We start from the raw sequence: 19,398 nt of genomic DNA, 5'->3' as shown, positions 1-19,398 counted from the left end.
GTTGATCCTCTTCTTAACCATGGCGATGCATGCAACAGTATTCTGTTTGGCTATAAAAGATTCCTTTTTCAGACAGTTGCCTGAAAAGAGCATTTGTCTTTCATTTTGTCCACAGATGTTCTGTTCAAACTCTATTCCCCCCTCTTCTGGATGAGGAAGTGAGGGGGAGGGTAATTTGGGTCATTCTTATCCTGAAACTTTCAGAAGCACTTATTTTAATTGTGGAAGAAAATGACAGTTTCTGTGTTACATTTTGAAAGCTCAGCTACTATTAAATTCTTCTCAAGTTGCAAATTGCCACACTTACAGAAAAATTTGCAATCAAAATACTCTCTTGTTGCAATATAGCAACTTCCTCTTACTGTAATTTTCTGCAAAGTTCCAAGATTTCTTCAGTGACTAGTCAAACCAATAGCTTATTTCTTATACATAAGAAAAGGTGCTTAGCAATTTGAAACTCTTGGGACAAATGACAACTATTTCCACATATTTAATCTTTTTAATAAACAAATAAACAAGAGCCTTTGAGATTTAAGTACTTCACAAAGAAACGTATTTTCCCTTACTTTCTCATTATTGTGTGTCAGCAGAAAAAGTCTAAATATGAGCAAGTGGGGTAAGATGGCAATGGGAGTAAATAGTACATCAAGAAATCTTCCATTTACGTGAAATAACAGCATAGAACTGAACAAATTTACTGTTGATGGTGGTCTTGCCATTCTAGTGCATGAGAAACTCTGCGTGGAATGGGGTGGGGATGAGGCACTGCATACACGCTGGGTCTTTGAGGGCAGTGGGTGAGCTTGCTCTGGATTCTGTCAATAAAGTTAACCTGACTTTATATTGACTGAAAATGGCTCTACACACACTCAAAAATAAGCATGCTTTTAAAAATAACAAGCATGCTAATAAATTATGAGTCAAACAAGAACAAAAAGGCAGTGATTGGGGGGAATTTAGAGAAGGTCAAACTCAGGTTGGGCAGGGTCAATGTTTCATCAAAAGAATATCATGCATATCAGATTCTGAAGGAGGGAGGTAAGTGAATCTTATACAAGATTCCATAAGGCAATTCCCCTTTCCTATTGGACAGTAAGTGGTAAGGTGGGAAGAAGAGCGATTATAGTGGTGAATGGTTAGGAAGGGTTACAAAAGTCACCACCCTTGGGAAACAGGAACTGTCATTCTTGGATCGTAATAATTATCATTTACTGAGGGCTTATGTGTGAGGCACAGTATTAGGGACTTTATATCAGTTATCAATCTTAATCCTTACAATAAATTTGTTCCGTGGTGATCATTAATGCCATTTTAAAGAGGAGAAAACTGAGAGTAAACAACTTGCTCAGGAGCTCACAGGTAGTGGCAGAGTCAAAGTTCAAACCCAGGTCTATCAATCCCAAAACCCGTTCTAACCACTCTGTGCAATACTGCCTCTCAAGCAAATATTCTGTAGTCATGGTAACCATGTGAGAGAAAAGAAAAACTGCTTCTGACATGAAGACATCCATTTATGAGAACCTCCCGTGTGATATAAGTACATTGCTATGTGGAAAGACTATAAAATAAAAAGATATTAGGATGAGACTTTTATATTAATGGAGATAATTCAAAGCAGTAACATCTTATCAATCTCTAATTTTCATGCTTTTGTCGATTTTAATTAGCAAGTTATACTGCTCTGTGGATTTAAAAAAAATTTGCAGGTTTTTTTCCCACAGCCATTAATCATATCTTCATGAGAGGAAGGCTCATGTTAACATTTTAATTTTGCAAATGAGATAGAAACTAAGGTTCAGAAAGGTAATAAGGCTCAGCCAAGTTAGACAAGGATGGGACTGCAATCATATTTTACTCCAAACCTATTAACAGTGTTAATTGAACTCAGCACAACCATAAAACCCTATGTCAATACTGATGAGGAAACCAGTGATCCAAATAAGGCAAGCCTGCCTCTCCACTAATTCTTCACACAGGAGAAATCTCTTGGAGCTGATTCATTGTGTTATGCAATTTTCACTTGATACACTGCTGATTATTATACAATGCCTTAAAATTACTTGGTTCACTTTCTCAACGTGTGGTTTTTAACTACTGCATTAGTTTCCACAAAGGCAGAAACCATCTGCTTAGCTCACCACTCTCTGCTCAACTCCTAACACTGGAACTGACATATAATTTTCTATTGAAAGCATGAATCAAACAGTTAACTGACCACCTATGTGTGCGGACAGTGAGGCAATGAGTTATGGCATCTCATATGCAATCTGTCAGCACATCCTGTCCACTCTCCCTTCAAAACATATCCAGAGTCCACGCCCTTCTCACCTCTTCCACTTTAGCACCCAGGGCTAAGCCCCTATCATCTCTCACCTGAATTGGCCAGATCCTATCTTGTCTTCCTGCTTCCACACTACCCCCAGCCACCTCCAGCCTATTCTCAACACACCAGCTGGAGTGATACACTTTGAATGTTTATGTTTCAGCAAGAACGGAATGCACAGTACCAGGAGAACAATACTGTGGTAGTGATCTGGAGACCTGACTTCTAGTTCTCCATATTCCAGTGATATGACTATGGACAAGTCACTGAAACTAATCTTGACCTCAATTTCCTCATCTGCAAGACCAGAGACTTGGACCAGATGCTCTTAGAATATCTCACAGTGCACTAACTGTACATGATCCTGACTTAAAGGGAAAAATGGCTAGTTACCAATGTACACCCAATTACTGATGTTTTAGGAATTATGTATACCTGCAATCAGTGTCACACACACACAATGCTAGATTATTCACTGAAAGGCGCTTAGTTTATGCTTAAGCTCCACCATGTATGGAAAGTACTTATCACCAGCCATATTAGATACAGCTATTTTGGGGTGCTTGATTAATGTGTACAACATGAGACAGAGGCAGAAAGTTCAAATAGGTGAAAAGCAGAACTAGGACAGTACCTGCTCCTGACACTTCTGTTTGACAAACTGTCGACATCTAGGTGTCAGAGAAATCAGGGTAGGCTTGCCCATCTTTTATGACAAAGAAACGTTTATGACCAGAAAAAATTGAGAGAACCAGATTTGCCTCCTGATGGCTACTAAATGACAAGGAAATAAATTATATGTAAAAGAAAAGAGAGAAAAAATAATACAAAAGAATCACCTCTAATGAAGAATGTACAAAACCTAAGAATCTCAAATAAAGTCAATGTATATGGCATGATAATTTTGTCAGCAGTTTTATGACAATCAAAATTACTGGAAAATTTTCTGGCTACTGACTTTATGGCTTCATTTTTAAGAATCTGAAACTAAAGAGTTTTGTGTCACCTTCATTTCTAGGTTTGTTGCTCTGACAGATTGTACATATTTTCTCATCATGGAATTCTTGCCATGTCATTGTAATTCGTTCCAAGAATGCCAGTTTTTCTCTAAATACCTTTATGGCTAAGAGTATGTTTATCAGGCTCTTATTCTGAGATCTTTGCTCTTATAGAATAGATAAGCTCTCCCAGACAACCACTTCAAATGTTTCTACATCGGCTAGTTTAGCTGCAGTTTTCTTGATCCAGAGATTGCTTTTCCTTAACAGAAAATCTCTCAAAGATAACATTGGATAAAAATCAAAGTTAAGTTTAGGAAGTTTCAAAAGTCACTATATGCAACTCATTTTATAGTAAAATAACTGAGAGATAAATCATACTCTTCCTTCTCTTCCATACTGAACCATCTAGTATGACATGATTTTAAGACTAAAAAAGCAAAATTGGTTTTATCTAACAGAAGGGAAAAAAGAACTTGATGGGGAGATTTTTTTTAAAAAATTTGTGTTTGCAACAGGAATCAAATCATCATGATGCTGTCAATTTAGATGGCATTTTCCATAGTCCTCTTTGCAGTGCCATGCTCATTTTGTAAATGAGAAAACTGAGTAAGAGAAAGCAAGCAATTTATGCAAGCTCAGATATGAAAAATTAGATTTCTGCGGGGCCTGATGTTTGCTGCCACTTCTCCAGAACTCGTTGCCTCAAATGCACCTAGATTAGGGTTTGGCTTGTTCTCAGCCCACTGGTGAGGACATTTTGGTAGTATGGTTGGAGGAAGGATGCTAAGAATATTTGTGCACTGCCATAGTGCCAGACACTGTATCAGATACTTTATATACATCATAATCACAGGGAGCCAAAGCTCTTACCCAATTATAAAAATATATATGGGGGCACAAGGGAAAAATACAACCTCCTCAAAAATATTTTACTAGCAAACAAAGAAGTGAATTTCATATGGCTGTTTCTTGTATCAGCCATCTGATAAAAATTGAGGACATGATGCTAAAATGCAACTAAGTGAAGGAGATTCAACAATTGGCTAAGATAAGATGGTCTAGGTACATAGATTTCTGGTACTCTTCCTTAAACAGAGTACGCAAAGAAATTCTTTAAAGAATTGCCTTACGTGTTTTAGCAAGTAGAAACCTCTTTAGGTAAATTAGACATTTTATCCTAATTATTACTTATACTAGTCAATCTTTTGATTTAAGATAGATAAAAGACAATTTGAAGTTATATTTTCCTATATGCTCTGGGGAATTAAGTAAGTAGGCTGTGGGGATGATACCTCCATAGACGTAGGCTGCACCTTGAGTCCACTCCAAATTTATGATCATTTAGAATTTTTCACTTTACAACTGATCCTCATACAGACTGTCACTAGAATTTTCAAAGCAGGTTTTACCTGGTAGGTACCTATAGTGCCAACAGAAAAGGAAACCTCAGTGTGGTGGTTATCTACTATGTCAACTTAGCAAAGCTGTAACTATTTATTTCAGAATTCCTCTCCCTGTCTGGTGCTAGTTAGGGCTGGCCAATGTAAATTTGTGTGAATTTTGGAGAATACAAGCGAAGCAGCAGCCTTTCTGCCCTGAAGGTCAGCGTAGGGTGACGGTCAGTGCAGCAGCGCACACATACTGCCACTTTTCTGCTGGCTCACCTTGCTGGGATAGGTTAGTAGCCAGGCGTGCAATTCCTTCAGCTCCTCTAAGTCCTGGACCAGGAGCCTGTAAATCTCCACGGCAAAGGGCACCAGCTTCGTTTTGAAGCTGGAGGCAGGCTTCCAGTCTGCTCATGGATTCTAGTTTGTCTTACTCTCCCTGGCTTCACATCTAGATTTTCTTCATGACCACTGGCTCTGCTGAGGTTCTTCACCAGCTCCTCAGCTGAGTAAGATCTAGTCCTTTATTCCACGCCACTTAGCACTTCTGCTTCCCTGACTGAACCCTAGCCGATACGTTCATTAATGCCCAAAGAGGACAGATGTTCTAGTCCTAGAAGCCTTTCTGATTTGCTCATCAGGAAGCAAATCCCCATCCATGTAAATGAATCCATTTCCTTTCTGTATGGCCTTAAGAATAGTTACTATGTGCCCAGCACAGTGGAACAAACTTTATATAGAGTGTATGATTTACTTCTGAAATACCCGAGTGAATTAAGTATTATTATCCTCTTTATACTGATGAGAAAATGAGGTTCAGAAATGTGTCTGAGTTCAAACAGTTCATGTTCTATTAACTACAGCATTATTCTTGGCCATCTGAATCTTAGAAAAGACAATTCTTTTCTTTAATGTTGGGCCCTTTTACTTGGAGGTGGTTAGATACAACAGCCATTGTCTCTTGAGGCCACTCTGAATTTATGATAATAAAAGAAAACACAAGAAGGTAAATTATTCTCCTATTTTGAGTTTCAGGAAAGTTTGCATCTAGTTAATCTAAAATTATGTGCATATAAAGAACAGGGATTGAAACACATCTATTTCTCAACATTGCAGATTGTTTTGGGTTCAAGTCTATTAGGATACTGTTTTGGCCTAACCTGATACTTGTAGAGATGCTAAGAAACAGATTTAGCAGTATTATTTAGAGCTGAGACTCTAGGTTGAGCTCATGCACTTGGCCTGCTGTCAGTTGCTGTCTGATCCAAAAGCCAAAGAAGAATCCCTTGAAGGCTACAAACAATTTAACACTGTTCTTGGAAGTTATCTTCAAGAAACTAGAATGTAACAGTAGTCAATAATTGTGCCTTAAACTTCATTCTCACATGAGATCTGGGCCAAGAGACTCAGACATGTAGTGTATTAAGAGGAATCTTTGGATGAGATTTGGGTATACACAGCAAATTATTAGGCCTACAGTTTTGCAGAATTGGATGGTGCTGAAACCATCCAGGAAGTAATGTATTTTAGGAGTTGAATGAAGAAGATAATTTGATATAGGTTATGGCCCTTCAATCAGAAGAGGTTTTAAACAGTTCTGGGGTAAAATAATTTTACCTGGAGTTTCATTAAACCTGAGATGCTTGATGAAATGAGTTATGGTGGTGAGGTAATATGGGTAGAAGTGATTATGGGAGCAAAAAAGTTCTACTGCCAACAAAACTTGAGGAAATTTTCTGAGGTTATAAAACTGGGAGAGACAGGCCTACAACATGAAAGAGAATGGGGTTTCTTTAACCTCTCTGATCAAGTGCCTCTCATCAGAATTTAGGTTTTATTTTTTTTTTAGAAGGCAACAAGGAATTTGTAATAAGATTTGAATTTAATAAATTTCAACTTAATAAATTCCAAATTCAATTATTCTGTGTCCTGTTTTGCATGATGCCTCACTAATTAAGCCGGATTTTGTGTTTTCCTTCCTGGCAGCCATTATCTAACCAGGAACTAGCAGAATGAGGCCCCCATTGGCTCAAACATGAAACTGAAAAGGACTGGGTTTACATAATCTGTTTTATACAGTGTAAGCAGAAACCTCTCTCAAGAGGAAGGGCGTATTAGTGAATCTTTTTGTTTGTTTGTATAATGCTTAATTTATTAAACTTTAAAAAATTTATGAAACAAATTTTTCAAACATTTAAACAATATTTTCACAATTAATAAAATTTATGAATTTTAATCAGTCTCCTAGGAATTCCATTAAGTCACAAGCCCTATACATCAAATATTTTACATGCTGCCAACACTTTAAAGGCACCACAGAACGTAATAATAAAAGTCAAATGGATTACTCTTGCACTTAAGCAATATAAAAGTGCAATATGTTTGGTCCTTTTTTCAGTATTTCTGTACTTCTTTTTTGGAAGTCTTTTAATGATTAACTAATTTCCTTTAATAGTTATAGGAATATTCAGATCATCTACTCCATCTTGGGAGAGTTATGTAGCTAGTGGGTTTTGAGGAATTGGTCCATTTCATCTAAACTGTTAAAGTTAAGTGCAGAGAGTTGTTCATAGTATTTCCTTGTTATTCTTTAAATGTCTATGAGGTTTGTAGTGATAACCCCTCTTTCATTCCTTATACTGGTAACTTTAGTCTTCTCTTTTTCCCGTTGTCAGTCTTGCTAGACATTTATCAATTTCTTTTTTGATTTTTCAAAAAAATTTACAGCTTCTGATTTTCTCTACTATGTTTTCTGTTTTCAAATTTCATTTCTTCTCTCTATTGTCTTCCATATGCTTACTTATTTCTTGTTTTTCTTTTTCTAATTTCTTGAGGTGACAACTTTCTCCTTTTCTTTTCTTGATTTTTTTGGCCATGCCACATAGCTTGCGGGATCTTAGTTCCCTGACCAGGGACTGAACCCGGGCCCTGGCAGTGAAAACGCCGAGTCCTAACCATTGGACCAACAGGGAAGTCCCTCTCCTTTCCTGAGATAAGTATTTAGTGCTATAAATTTTCCCTTATGCATATGTTGTGTTTTCATCTTCATTCAGGTCAATTTTCCTTGAGATTTCCTCTTTTACCTATGGATTATTTTAAAATGCGTTCTTTAATTTCCAAGAGGTTGGAGACTTACTTGTTAACTGTTATTGATCTCCAGTTTGATTCCATTATGGTTAGATAACATACTTTGTATGATTTCAGTTCTTTTAAAATTAAGGTTTATCTTATGACCTAAGATATGGTCTATCCTGATGACTGTCCCACGCACACTTGAAAAGAATGTGTATTCTGATGTTTTGGGGAGTCAGATACTGTTGGTGGGTAGTCGTTCAGCACTCTATACCCTTGCTGAGTTTTTGTTTAGTGGCTCTATGAATTACTGAGAGGGGTGTTCAAGACTTCAACTATAATTATAGATTTGTCAATTTCTCTTTTCAGTTCTGTTGGACTTCGCTTCTAGTATTTTGAATCTCTTAATGCATATACATTTAAGATGCATATAAGATTTAAGATGCATAAAAAATTTAACATTTTTATGCCTTCTTAGCGAATAGATGCTTTTTACACCTGTTGCGGTGGAGGAGGAGCATGATTTTTCTTAATGGTTTTCACTAAAATAACTATTAGTATAAATGGGTCAGTAAACACAAGTGAATTTTCCTCCTAGGCTTCTTCATGGACTTGCATTCTATAAAACTGTTTCATATTTATAGACAAGAAAAGCCAAGATTTCATTCCTTCTACTTTTTAAAACCACATAACCGTATTTAAGGCAGTGGGTCTCAACAAGTTTTGATTGTGACCCTCTTAGGCCAGTAGGCCTTGTGGTCCATTTGTCCCTACTTTCCAATGGAAAATTAACTAGGTGATACCAATAGAATATGACTGTAAGTACTGTAGGGTATGGATAATTCATAGTATCATTTTTAGAAAATCTGGGTAATGTGAATTACAACATGCTAGAAGGTAAAGCAAGCAACCTAAAGCAAACTAAGGTCAATAGTCTAATGATAATATATAATTAAAAAAAGCAACTGAAAACTATAGGTAACTTAAGAAAATCCTGCTGATGTACCAATATAGCATTCCTCCTGAAAACTGTGGGAACCAGAACCATCTACACTTGGGCTTGAGCAATAAGAGCACCACTGTACTGTTGGTTGCATGGATACTAGGCATCTTGGAAAAATAGTGAATTAGAATATTGAGTAAACTCTACTAATGCATTATTTTATGATTATTCAATTTATAACCTTTTAAACTCATTTAGTAGGTTACTAATAAGCAATATCTAGTCACAAGTGAAAATTAAAGTCTGTGAAATTACGTGTTATTTGCCCATAAGAATCAAAGGAAGGACTGTCATTTCTGCATAAAGCCTCAGTCACCAGGAGCCGTTTGCTAAGGACAGCCCAATAGTTTGAGAATCACCACTCTAGGGAAGTGCTCCAGTGGGAAACACGTGTCACAGTCCAGGCTGTTCCCATGTAGGCTTTGCCAGTGCTACTACGAATTTGGCATTAACACTCTAGAAATTGTGAAGTCATCCACAGGAACCAGAGAATACATATGATATAAATACAATAATATTTAGAATGGATATCTGCATGCACCCCGGTGAGGAGAAACATCATGTCACACTGTACCATGGCTGTCATCTAGGTGAGTAAAGTCAAAGCGTGGAGAAAGTGGTTATTATAAACAATTGTTAGCTCAGAGATGGTTATCTAGCCACTGAAACTAACTGCCCTCTTATTTTAGCTACATTGATCCTGAAACAATGCAGCTAAGACAGGCCTATATTACACAAACCAATCTTTATAACTGTAGATAAATTTAATTATAAATGTTTATAGGCTGCCAATATAGCATATTTTTCATCTTCGTGATAATAATAGCTCTGGCTTCTCTAATAGATGGTAAAATCCTTATGAGTAGACATGACTTTACATGACTTTATTCATCTAAAAATGTGAGTTTTGGAGTCAGACTGCTTGTACTCATATTTCAAGTCTGCTACTTTCTGGCTGTATGACCATGAGCAAGGTAAACTCTGTGTTTCAGTTCTTCAAAATAGATATAATAATAGTAGCAACCTCAGAAGGTCAATTTGAAGGTTCAATGAGATAACGTATGTAAGTTCTTAGCATAGGACCTTAGTAAGCAATAGGTAAATGTTAGCTATTATTATTAGTAGCAGTGGCAATATTATTATTATTTATATATATTCCACAGCACTTACTGGGCCTTAAAGATAGTTGGCACTACTAGAATTGCTGTTGAGTTTCTGCTAAATTATGTTATTTTTTGAGGGGCAATTTGAAACACTTGGGATAAATGATAAATACTTCTATATATTTAATTTTTTAAATAAACAAACAAAAGACTTTGAGATTTAAATATTTCACAAAGAAAAGTATTTTCCCTTTCTCATTATTGTGTGTAGGCAGAGAAAAAGTCTAAACATGAGTAAGTGGGGTAAGATGGTAATGGGAGTAAATATTAAATCAAGTAATCTTCCATTTACATGAAATAACAGCATAGAATTGAACAAGTTTACTGTTGATGGTAGTCTTGCCCAGCTGGTGTATGAGAGAGAAACTCTGCCAATGTTCAAATCCCAGCTCCACCACTTAACTGCTTATTGTTAGTGCCTCAGCTTCCTAATCTGTAAAATGGGGATAATACCAGCACCTTTCCTCATAGGTTTTTTTTTTTTTTTTTTTTTTTTTTTTTTTTTTTTTTGCAGTACGTGGGCCTCTCACTGTTGCGGCCTCTCCCGTTGTGGAGCACAGGCTCCGGACGTGCAGGCTCAGCAGCCATGGCTCACGGGCCCAGCCGCTCCGCGGCACGCGGGATCTTCCCGGACTGGGGCACGAACCCATGTCCCCTGCATCGGCAGGCGGACTCCCAACCACTGCGCCACCAGGGAAGCCCCAGCCTCATAGGTTTTTTACGAGGATTAAGTGAGTTAAAATTTGCAAATTACTTACAATAGTGTCTGTTTCATAATGTTTATTTACTTGTTAAATTTTTAAAAATAAGATGTCTTTTAACAGCTCTCCACCTCCTTCCTCCAGAAGCTCCACCAAAAATCCTTTCACAATTTGATGGAAATGGCTAAGAGTACTTATCAGAAGTGAAATAGTAACTGAGTGTTTGCAGTTATATCCTAAATAACTAAGACAAGCCAATGTTCGAATGTTATGAAACAAATCATCCAGATTTTTTAACACCTACTCAAAATCTGTTTTACATAAGCCACCTAAAATCACATTATTCAGTTTATGAAAGTGTACCTGCATGTTGCCTAGATCCATATCAAATTTTACTTTTCTGGCTTCTCAGCATGTAGATTTAAAATAAATTATTATTTTGTTTATGGATTTAGTTCAGCAGCTTTAATGTGAGAGCAAGGTGCCATATGTATATCATATTAAGCAAAAAAAAAGTCCTGATTCTAATCATCCCTTATCTAAAGGCTTTCATCACTACATTTGGATTTCACACACACACACACACACACACACACATCAGACACTGCTGTCTGCCTTTGCTTCATGTGCTCTCAGGTCAGATGAGGGTTTTGGCAGCTAACAACTCCAGTTTCAGACAGAGAATCAGTGAGTAGGTAAAATAAAGTTATACTCTTTTGAAAAATACCATCACATGCTTGGCTGACAGGCATAATGCGACCTCCATAACGAGAGGGCAGTGATAGGAAGAGAGCAAGAACTAGCTGGAGTGGAGGAGATGAGGCCAGGCTGAGGGGGAGCTAATCCTGTTGCCCTGGTGGCACCTGTGGAGCAGAGCAGTCTTGTAAATCACCCTGATTAAAGGTACAAACTGGGACCTGCTTTGAGAGGGAGCCCAACATGGTGAGTGTAAATTACTAGGTGATTCCAATACTCTCTTAAATGAGTGGGTGGTCAGAGTTAGGCTCCACATGGTCTGTCGTCTGTATCAGTAAACCAGCCAAACCCTCGTTGGAGGAGGCGCCAGTAAGGGCAGAGTTCCCATCTTTGGAGTGAAATGGAAACCTAATCGATAAAACAAAGTAGAATTTAGTCATGTGGACTAGACAAACATGATAGAAGACATTCAGAGCCCTATGCCTCTCCCCAGGCACATGGGACACTGAGCCTATGGTAATAGGTTCCTGGTGGTTCCCACTCTGAACACACCCCAACTGAAGGTCGGCTTGTACTGGGCAGGGCTGGTCATGGAGGTGGCTCTTGTTTTTGCAGGCTGAGGACATCAGCTGAGAGATACTGAGAAAGGCATTGAAGTTCCTGTCACATTTCACTCACTCATTCATTCATTTATTCATCACATTTTTATTGAGCACTTGTAAGGTACTAGATTTAAACTAGGTACTAAAATATAGTGCTGAACAAAATGGAGAAACTATCCTTTCCTGTCATGGACACGGACATGCCCTCTCTACCATATATAGTGAAGAAAGATACTAAGCAGATAATCACACAAATAAATACGTAATTATGAATCGTAAGAAAGTTTTCAAAGAAAATATACAGGGTGCTAAGAGACTATAATAGGAGAAACTGATTTAGTTTAGGGTGTGGTGGTCAGGGAAAGTCTCTCTGCAAATTCAGGTTTAGATAGGAGTCAGCCAGGGGGAAAGATGGGGTAGAAGCATTCTCAGTAGAGGGAGGGACATGTCAAAAAGGAAAGAGGTGGCAAAGACTGGTTATAATTAGGGTAGTTAGAGCATAGTGAATGATTTCTTTTCAAATAAGTTTAAGAAAAATACATAAATTGGAATAACAAATATATGGAATTAATAAAAATAAAATTATGTATTTTACAATACCATAAACTTTTAAATCTTCTTTATTATTATATAAACATTTCTGCTATAATTGCTAAGAGGAATGAGTCATGCTGAAGTCAAACTGTATTTGCCTGGCTTTGTGTATTATTAGGCTGCTTTCCAGAATAGACTAACGGGGATTATAATCTAGGAGCTTAAAAAGGAACACCCTGCACACACACACACACCTTTAGTAAATTGTTTAAGGGTATTTAATGCTGATATGATCCTGCTATTAAATTCAACTAAATTTTCTCCAAATTTCAACCCAGACCACATGGAACTAGTATTATGATAGCAGCCTTACGAAACTCATTATTCCATCTTTATAATCCTCTTCCACTTAAGTCCTATTTCATTAAAAATAGTTGTGCTATCCAAAGGAATAATTGGTAAGAATGAAGATTAATGGTTCATCATGAAGGTGATTGGATTACATATTGATACTGATCTTGTGTTTCTAAAAAAATTAACATAAGTAAACATTTTTTATTTTAAATAAGTACATATATACAGATTAAAAAATAAAACAAAAATTCCTGTGAAATATAAAAAGCAATCATTTAAATATATTTTATTTTGCCTCCCAGGTCCAGGCAATTTTAACTATAGTACCCTGTAGTCTCAGTAATATATCATGCTGAATAACTACTTGTGTTTTATAACAGCAGTAGCTCTGTATGTTTTTCTGAACTTAATAAAAAAATAGTAATATAGAGCAAAAGAGAAACCTGGGTAGAAATCAATCCACCTACGAGAAATGTTATTAAAATCAACATATGAGCGCACATGTTTCTTCAAGTGAACTTTTTCAAAATTCACTCATTTAGTTATTAAAGCACTAATTCATTTGTGTATGTAATGCCTACCATGCATGGAGGACCAGGGCAGAGTGTGGAAAGATCCCTGCAGTAGGTGGTTTGGGTTCTAGTTCTTACTCTTACACTGTTTTGCAACACAGCTTTGGGTAAATCACTTTTTTGAGTTTTGAGTTTTGTCATTTGCAAACACGGTTGTTGTGAGGTTTAGAAGACGTAACAAATGTGGAAACTCCCTTGATAACTGTAAAAGTACTAAATAAATGCAAGTAAAGTCCTCTAAGGAACTTAAGAGTCTAATAAAAAACTCACCAATGAATGTTCTTTCTTTTTGAACACTGGTTATAGACATTGAACATACACTTTGGGGCTAACAATTATTTAGCTTCTTTTAAACCAGAGAATAGTTAGAAAATGTCCAGCTTTTCACTCTGAAATTAGTGGGTTAGTGTTACATGGGAGGACTTCCTCCATGATTAACAATATTCCTTACCCTGTGCTGTCTCTCTGTTAAAAATTAGTTGGGATAAATATCATGTATCTGGGAAATCCCTGTTACAGACTCAGGATATAGAATAAAAATAGGAGGCAAAAGTAGGCTCTGCTTTCTTTCTTGGAATAAACTTCTAGAAGTAAAGTTACTAGACCAGGTTCTTTGCACACTTAACTAAATAATGCCTTTCAGAAAGGTGGTAACAATTTATAGATAATACTAGATAATACTCACAATATTCCTGATTAGCAGTTTTACCTTTTACTATCTTCCATAATTTAATTACTCAAAATTCACAAGACTCAGCTATTTTCCTTCCTCACGCAGTATATTCCTGTCTGGACGTGCACGACAGGATGGCACAGGCTGAGTGTTTAAATGAGCCTTCAATAGCTTACCGTTCCTCTTACGGCAAATCCAAACAGTTTAATAGTTTACACGCTCTGGGTGAAGTGGCCTCTTCTTTCCTCTCTAGCTTCATCTCTCACTACCAGCTTCTCTCTTGAATAGGCCAGCTGTCTCTTATGTTTAGATCTTTGTTCAGGCTATTACTTCTGACTAGAACACCAGCTTCTCAGTGTGAAGATAGCATTTCTGACTAGTGATAGCAAAAGTGGCCCCCACCATACAGCTATGAGTATTGATTTCAGAATGACTGCAAATGTCTATGGAAAAAATAATAACCTGATTTGCCACTTATTCAAAGTAGCAGGTTTTGATATGTGCATTATTCTCTTGGAGAGGAAGAGGCTGGTGGTATGTAATGGGGGACAGGAGAGGATAGAGAACGAGCACCCAAGAGTGCTAACTGCACTCCTATGTCAACCCAAATATGAAAACATATTTCTTCATTTTCATTTTATGAGAGACCTAGCGAATAAGTAATTAGATGATTTAAAAGATATACTCAGGAAAGCAACTCAACTATGAGTTGTTAAAATCTTTCACATCTTGTATATCTAGATGGTCTGTCTTCCACAGCAGTGACAGATTAAATTTTTTGATGCTGTATACACTAAGCACAGTTGTTCAACTCACTTAAAAGCCTGTAGTCCATATTTTTCAAGGGCTTCTAATAAGAAGCACAACAAACTCCCTTTTAACCAAAATGTCATAAAATGGGTTGACTTTGTGATTTGAATGTTTTGGCTAACAAGATTCTCAGCCTCCACAATGCCATTGTCCTAGTTTCTCATCATCCATCTGGCCTTAATGGCCCTGCCTTTGGTCTCACATCTCTTGATTGATGCTCTGCACCAGAGAGATCCTATAGGCCAATCTCATCATGCAAGTCCCCAGGTCAAAATTCTTCAGTAGCTCTTTATTACTACAGGAAAGAGCCTAAGTACTATCATAAAATTCCTGATCTAAGCCCCACCTACTTCTCTAGGGTCCCATCTACTGCCCCTTCTCACATGCTTTCCTTCAACTTTTAATGAACCAGTAATTTTGAGCCACATGAAGTCCGTGGAACATGCCATATTTGCACACATTTGTGGCACACTTTCATACGCCTTCCCACAAAAATACTGCTTTTCACTCTTCACCCAAATGCTCCCCATTCTGAAGCCTCTTCTCACTTCCCAAGAAGGCAAAGGCCGTTCTCCTACACTTCTTGCACCCACCCATTACAAACTGTATTGGGACTCTCGGTGTGTCTTTCTTTCCATATTACGGTGTGCTGTCTTCTCATTTTTACCTCGAGAACCATGCTCTAAGTCTAGTGCATAGTAGATGTTCATTTTTAGATGAAATCATAAATATATTAAAAATCTTATCTTTAATGTTGAACTTTACAGCTATTCATTTACTGTGTATTATCACACTAATGATTAATCAGCTAATTATTAGTCTCCATAAATTCTGTGCATATTAATTTATTTCATTAAAAATATAACCTGCTACAACACATGAACTCATTAAACATATGAACTGAAGAACAAAGCAATAAGCCATCATTTTTTTTAAACGTATTTTTCAGGGCATAACATCTAAATTTAGGATCTTTTGTGAAAATCTGACAAGAGGATAAAAATAAATAATCTGGAATTTACCAAAAAGAGTCTGCCAATGAAAGTATTATCATAGAGTCTTTGAAATTTTACTTACATGGTATAGTGTGGCCTCCGGCACAGGGGTGCCCATGATATCTTGTCTCAGTGCATCCATTTGCAAACTAGGTAGCAATGAATAGTGAGTCGGGCTACTACTCTTATCACCCTTCTTTTTAGACTTCTTCCCTGTGTCTTTTTTGCTGTTTCTCTGAAACATGTATTCTTCTTGAGCAATTTTTTCATTGCTCATATATCGGAGTAGAGAGTTTTCTATATAAAAGAAGATAAATAGACCAATGTAAATACGCAAATATTCCAAAGTTCCTATTCTTCCTTAATTGTACTATGAGATTTTGTTTCAGAAATGTAACTTGACTTCATTTATGAAATACCTTTGTAGTGAAAATATAGAGGATCTTAATTATTTGGGATCATAGGGAAACAGGAAATAGATAGCCTATAGATTATTTCTCCAAGTTTTAGGTCTGAACAAACTATATCAGAATCACCTGCGGAAGTTGAATCAGAAGTTCCGGGTGTGTGGCTCATAAAATTTTTAACAAGCTCCCCCAGGGAGATTCTGCAAAAATTTGATGACAAACACTGACGTATGGCAGGCTAGGGAGCATCCTTGGAGAAGTTAAAACCCACACTATGGACCAACAGTGAGGAAACTTAGTTCATAAAACCTATGCTTAAACTGATAGCCAGAACTATCAATTGTAACTATTAGTACAGTGCTTCATAAGGCCTTTTTCCCCCAAGATGTCACTATCATATCAACTCCCAAAAGAGTGACTCAGAGAAGGCATATAAGTGTTTCCCTTTTTATATTTTTCTTGGTTAATTCTATAAAACAAATGAGGTTAGAAACTGAAGTTTGGAAGACGGAATGAATACATAGATGTAAAGGAATCTGTCAATGTTCCTGTATTTACCAACACTTTCAGAAATTCTCGCTCCATGAAACAAGTGTTAAGAAGTCTAATGAAGCAGATAGTCATGCTTACTTATCCCTGTGTAGTCTGTGGATCTGTGTATTAATGAAATAAATTCTGCACACTGGCTAGAAATAACAGGCAAGTGGGTTAAACATGTTATAAAGGAAGCTTAGTGACTTTAGGTTCTATGAAAAGTTTTTTGCTTTGTTTTGAATAATTTTATTTTTCATCTATAACCTTAGGGATCTCATTTCAGAAAATGCAAGTAGCAGCATGACCCACTGGGCCCACCATATCCACACTTGGTTGAATCCCATTTAGTAGCAAAACTTCCAGTTGCTCTCTTTACTGCTCACCTCAATGGCAGGATAAGTGAACATAAAAACTTACTTTTGGTAGATACTTCAAGTGTAGCCCACCCCCAAGTAAGAAGATAACCCTGAACAGCAAACAGAAGAGAAAAAAAAGCAAAGCAGTTTTTTTTTTTCCATTTCTATATGGTTTTCATTAGAGTCACTGGCCCAGTTTCTATTAGTTTTTACCCATGTGCTTCAAAGCTCAATTTAACATTATATTAATACAAAAGTAGTGAGGTTGGCATTGCGGACCAATGGGGACTGATCACAAACTCTTTCTATTTGTTGAACTTAATTCTTTTATGCAGTTTCACACTTCTGACCTTGTTTTCCAAGTATTAACTTTCAAATAACACTCAGATATTAATTTTTTACACTGTACTTATCTACCCTGAATCCCTTAGGAGGCATTCAGAGAAGATATCTACTTAATAACAGATCAAGATAGTTAAAGGTTAGTCTGAGTTGGTTTGGGTGTATCATAAAGTCAATGAGAGAATGAATAGTTTTCCACTGAAGCCACAACATCCTATTTAAAAAACATTTCAATTTGCTTTTTGTTTCAACAACCCAGCCTACACTGAAATTCTAGAACACTTACCTCTTCTACTATCTCTCTTCATCTTATTTGGATCTTCATAGTCCCCCACCCAATTATATTCCACTGGCATAGATATAGGTCGTAGCTTGCCTAAACACAGAGAACAAAATTCACATCACATTGTTTTTCTTCCCCACGTCCGCTCAAACTTAAACGGACTTTTAGCTACAGTCTGCAAAACACACTCACTCATATGCAACATTATGGTTGGCATTTGTGAAGGTGAAAAATATGTGTGTTTTGAGCCAGAAGGTGAAACTGCCTGTGGCAATTGGCCAGATGATAATGCAAACTTAAGGCACTTTTTATAAATAATAAAGAACAGCCTAGGTTTGCTCTCTTAGGAGCCCCAGGCTTTAAGAATGTGGCCCTTTACAAAGAGGATCATCATTTTAGTGATTTCATTTTCAATAACTGGATCTGTCTTATTCCCCAATGCCCAAGTGTCTTTATCTTGATAGCCAATCTCCAGGATAGTAGCTCCTTGGGTTTAACCTGCCTGCCAGAACATTAACCCATCATTTCATGTTGGAACACCACAATACTAACTTCCCATCTTCACTGCCTCCTAACTCCTATTTGCTTTTTGGATACCACTATTCTTCAGCAATATGGCTATACTCTCTTTTATGACCTAAAGCTGGGTCTGCCCCAAGCATCTCTTGCTATTGTGAGTTCCAAGTAATCATTGTTTTGGCCTGTCCCATTTCCCTCTGGGTCTGTGTTCTTACTAAAAAGCATTTTAATTTTACTTTAGCAAGCAGAACTCATGGCACAGACTTTAAGGATAGCTTTTCGGTGAGGCTGCAGTGTATTATTTCTGACCAACTTGAAATTCTTGAAGCACAAAACAGCCAAAAGAAAATCATACTGAAGTTTAAAAAGGATACCTAGCACAAAGTCTGGCATACAAATTTACTAACCAACATTACAGTTGGCCTTTGTGAAGGTTAATAAATTCTGAATGAATGAAAATTAAAGACTCATGTGGGACTGGGTCATAATAATAATGATGATTATGATGATCATGATAATAGTACTAACATGTATATATCATTTACCATATGCCACATATTGTCTAAGGGTTTTATAAGTATTAAATTGTTTAATTATCAAAATTATGAGAAATACACTATTACCCTCATTCTACCAGATGAAGAGCCTGGGACAGGTTATGTAATTTACCCAAGGACACACAGTAGGTAAGTGTGTAGTACCAGGGTTCAAACCCAGGCACTGAAACACTACTTCTGTAGTAATTTTTGGTGACTTCAATATTCACCCTCCAATATTTTGGCCTCTCAGTTTCTTGAGGTTCTCTCCTCCACCCATTCTTGTGGTCATATGCTTAATCTTGTCACCTGCAAAGGCTGTAATTCTTCCCAGTACCCCAATTTCCTACCACCTTCTGTATTTTTAGCACACCCCCTACAGCACTCCAACAATTCTTCCTCCTTTAATCTACCAATCTTCCCACCTTTCAACACCTCCTGGTCACTGTATGTCCTCTTCACTTCGCTCCTTGCCCAGATACATTTCACAATCAAATTGCTATGAACACTCCATGGAGTTAAAAAATCCATCAAGAT

General features: G+C 37.0%; 1 protein-coding gene across 4 annotated transcripts in view; it reads right to left on the bottom strand.

Moving 5' to 3' along the window:
* The window catches only part of CNKSR2 (connector enhancer of kinase suppressor of Ras 2), a gene marked incomplete at its 3' end in the record, with an annotated part of 257,646 nt that overhangs the window by 66,977 nt on the left and 171,271 nt on the right, over positions 1–19,398 (bottom strand). For 2 of the 4 annotated variants that reach the window (XM_082681111.1, XM_082681113.1), the window contains 2 exons: positions 17,810–17,899; positions 15,967–16,181 (listed from right to left, as the gene is read on the bottom strand). In XM_082681111.1, coding sequence (XP_082537237.1) covers positions 15,967–16,181; positions 17,810–17,899 — 305 coding nt within the window. The remainder of the gene's footprint in view (positions 1–15,966; positions 16,182–17,809; positions 17,900–19,398) is intronic. The other 2 variants (XM_082681112.1, XM_082681114.1) reach the window with 1 other exon arrangement.

The sequence above is a fragment of the Grampus griseus genome (genome assembly GCF_964374135.1).
Source record: "Grampus griseus genome assembly, chromosome: X".
Taxonomy (NCBI): Eukaryota; Metazoa; Chordata; class Mammalia; order Artiodactyla; family Delphinidae; genus Grampus; species Grampus griseus.
This window is presented reverse-complemented; position numbering and strand designations above follow the sequence as displayed.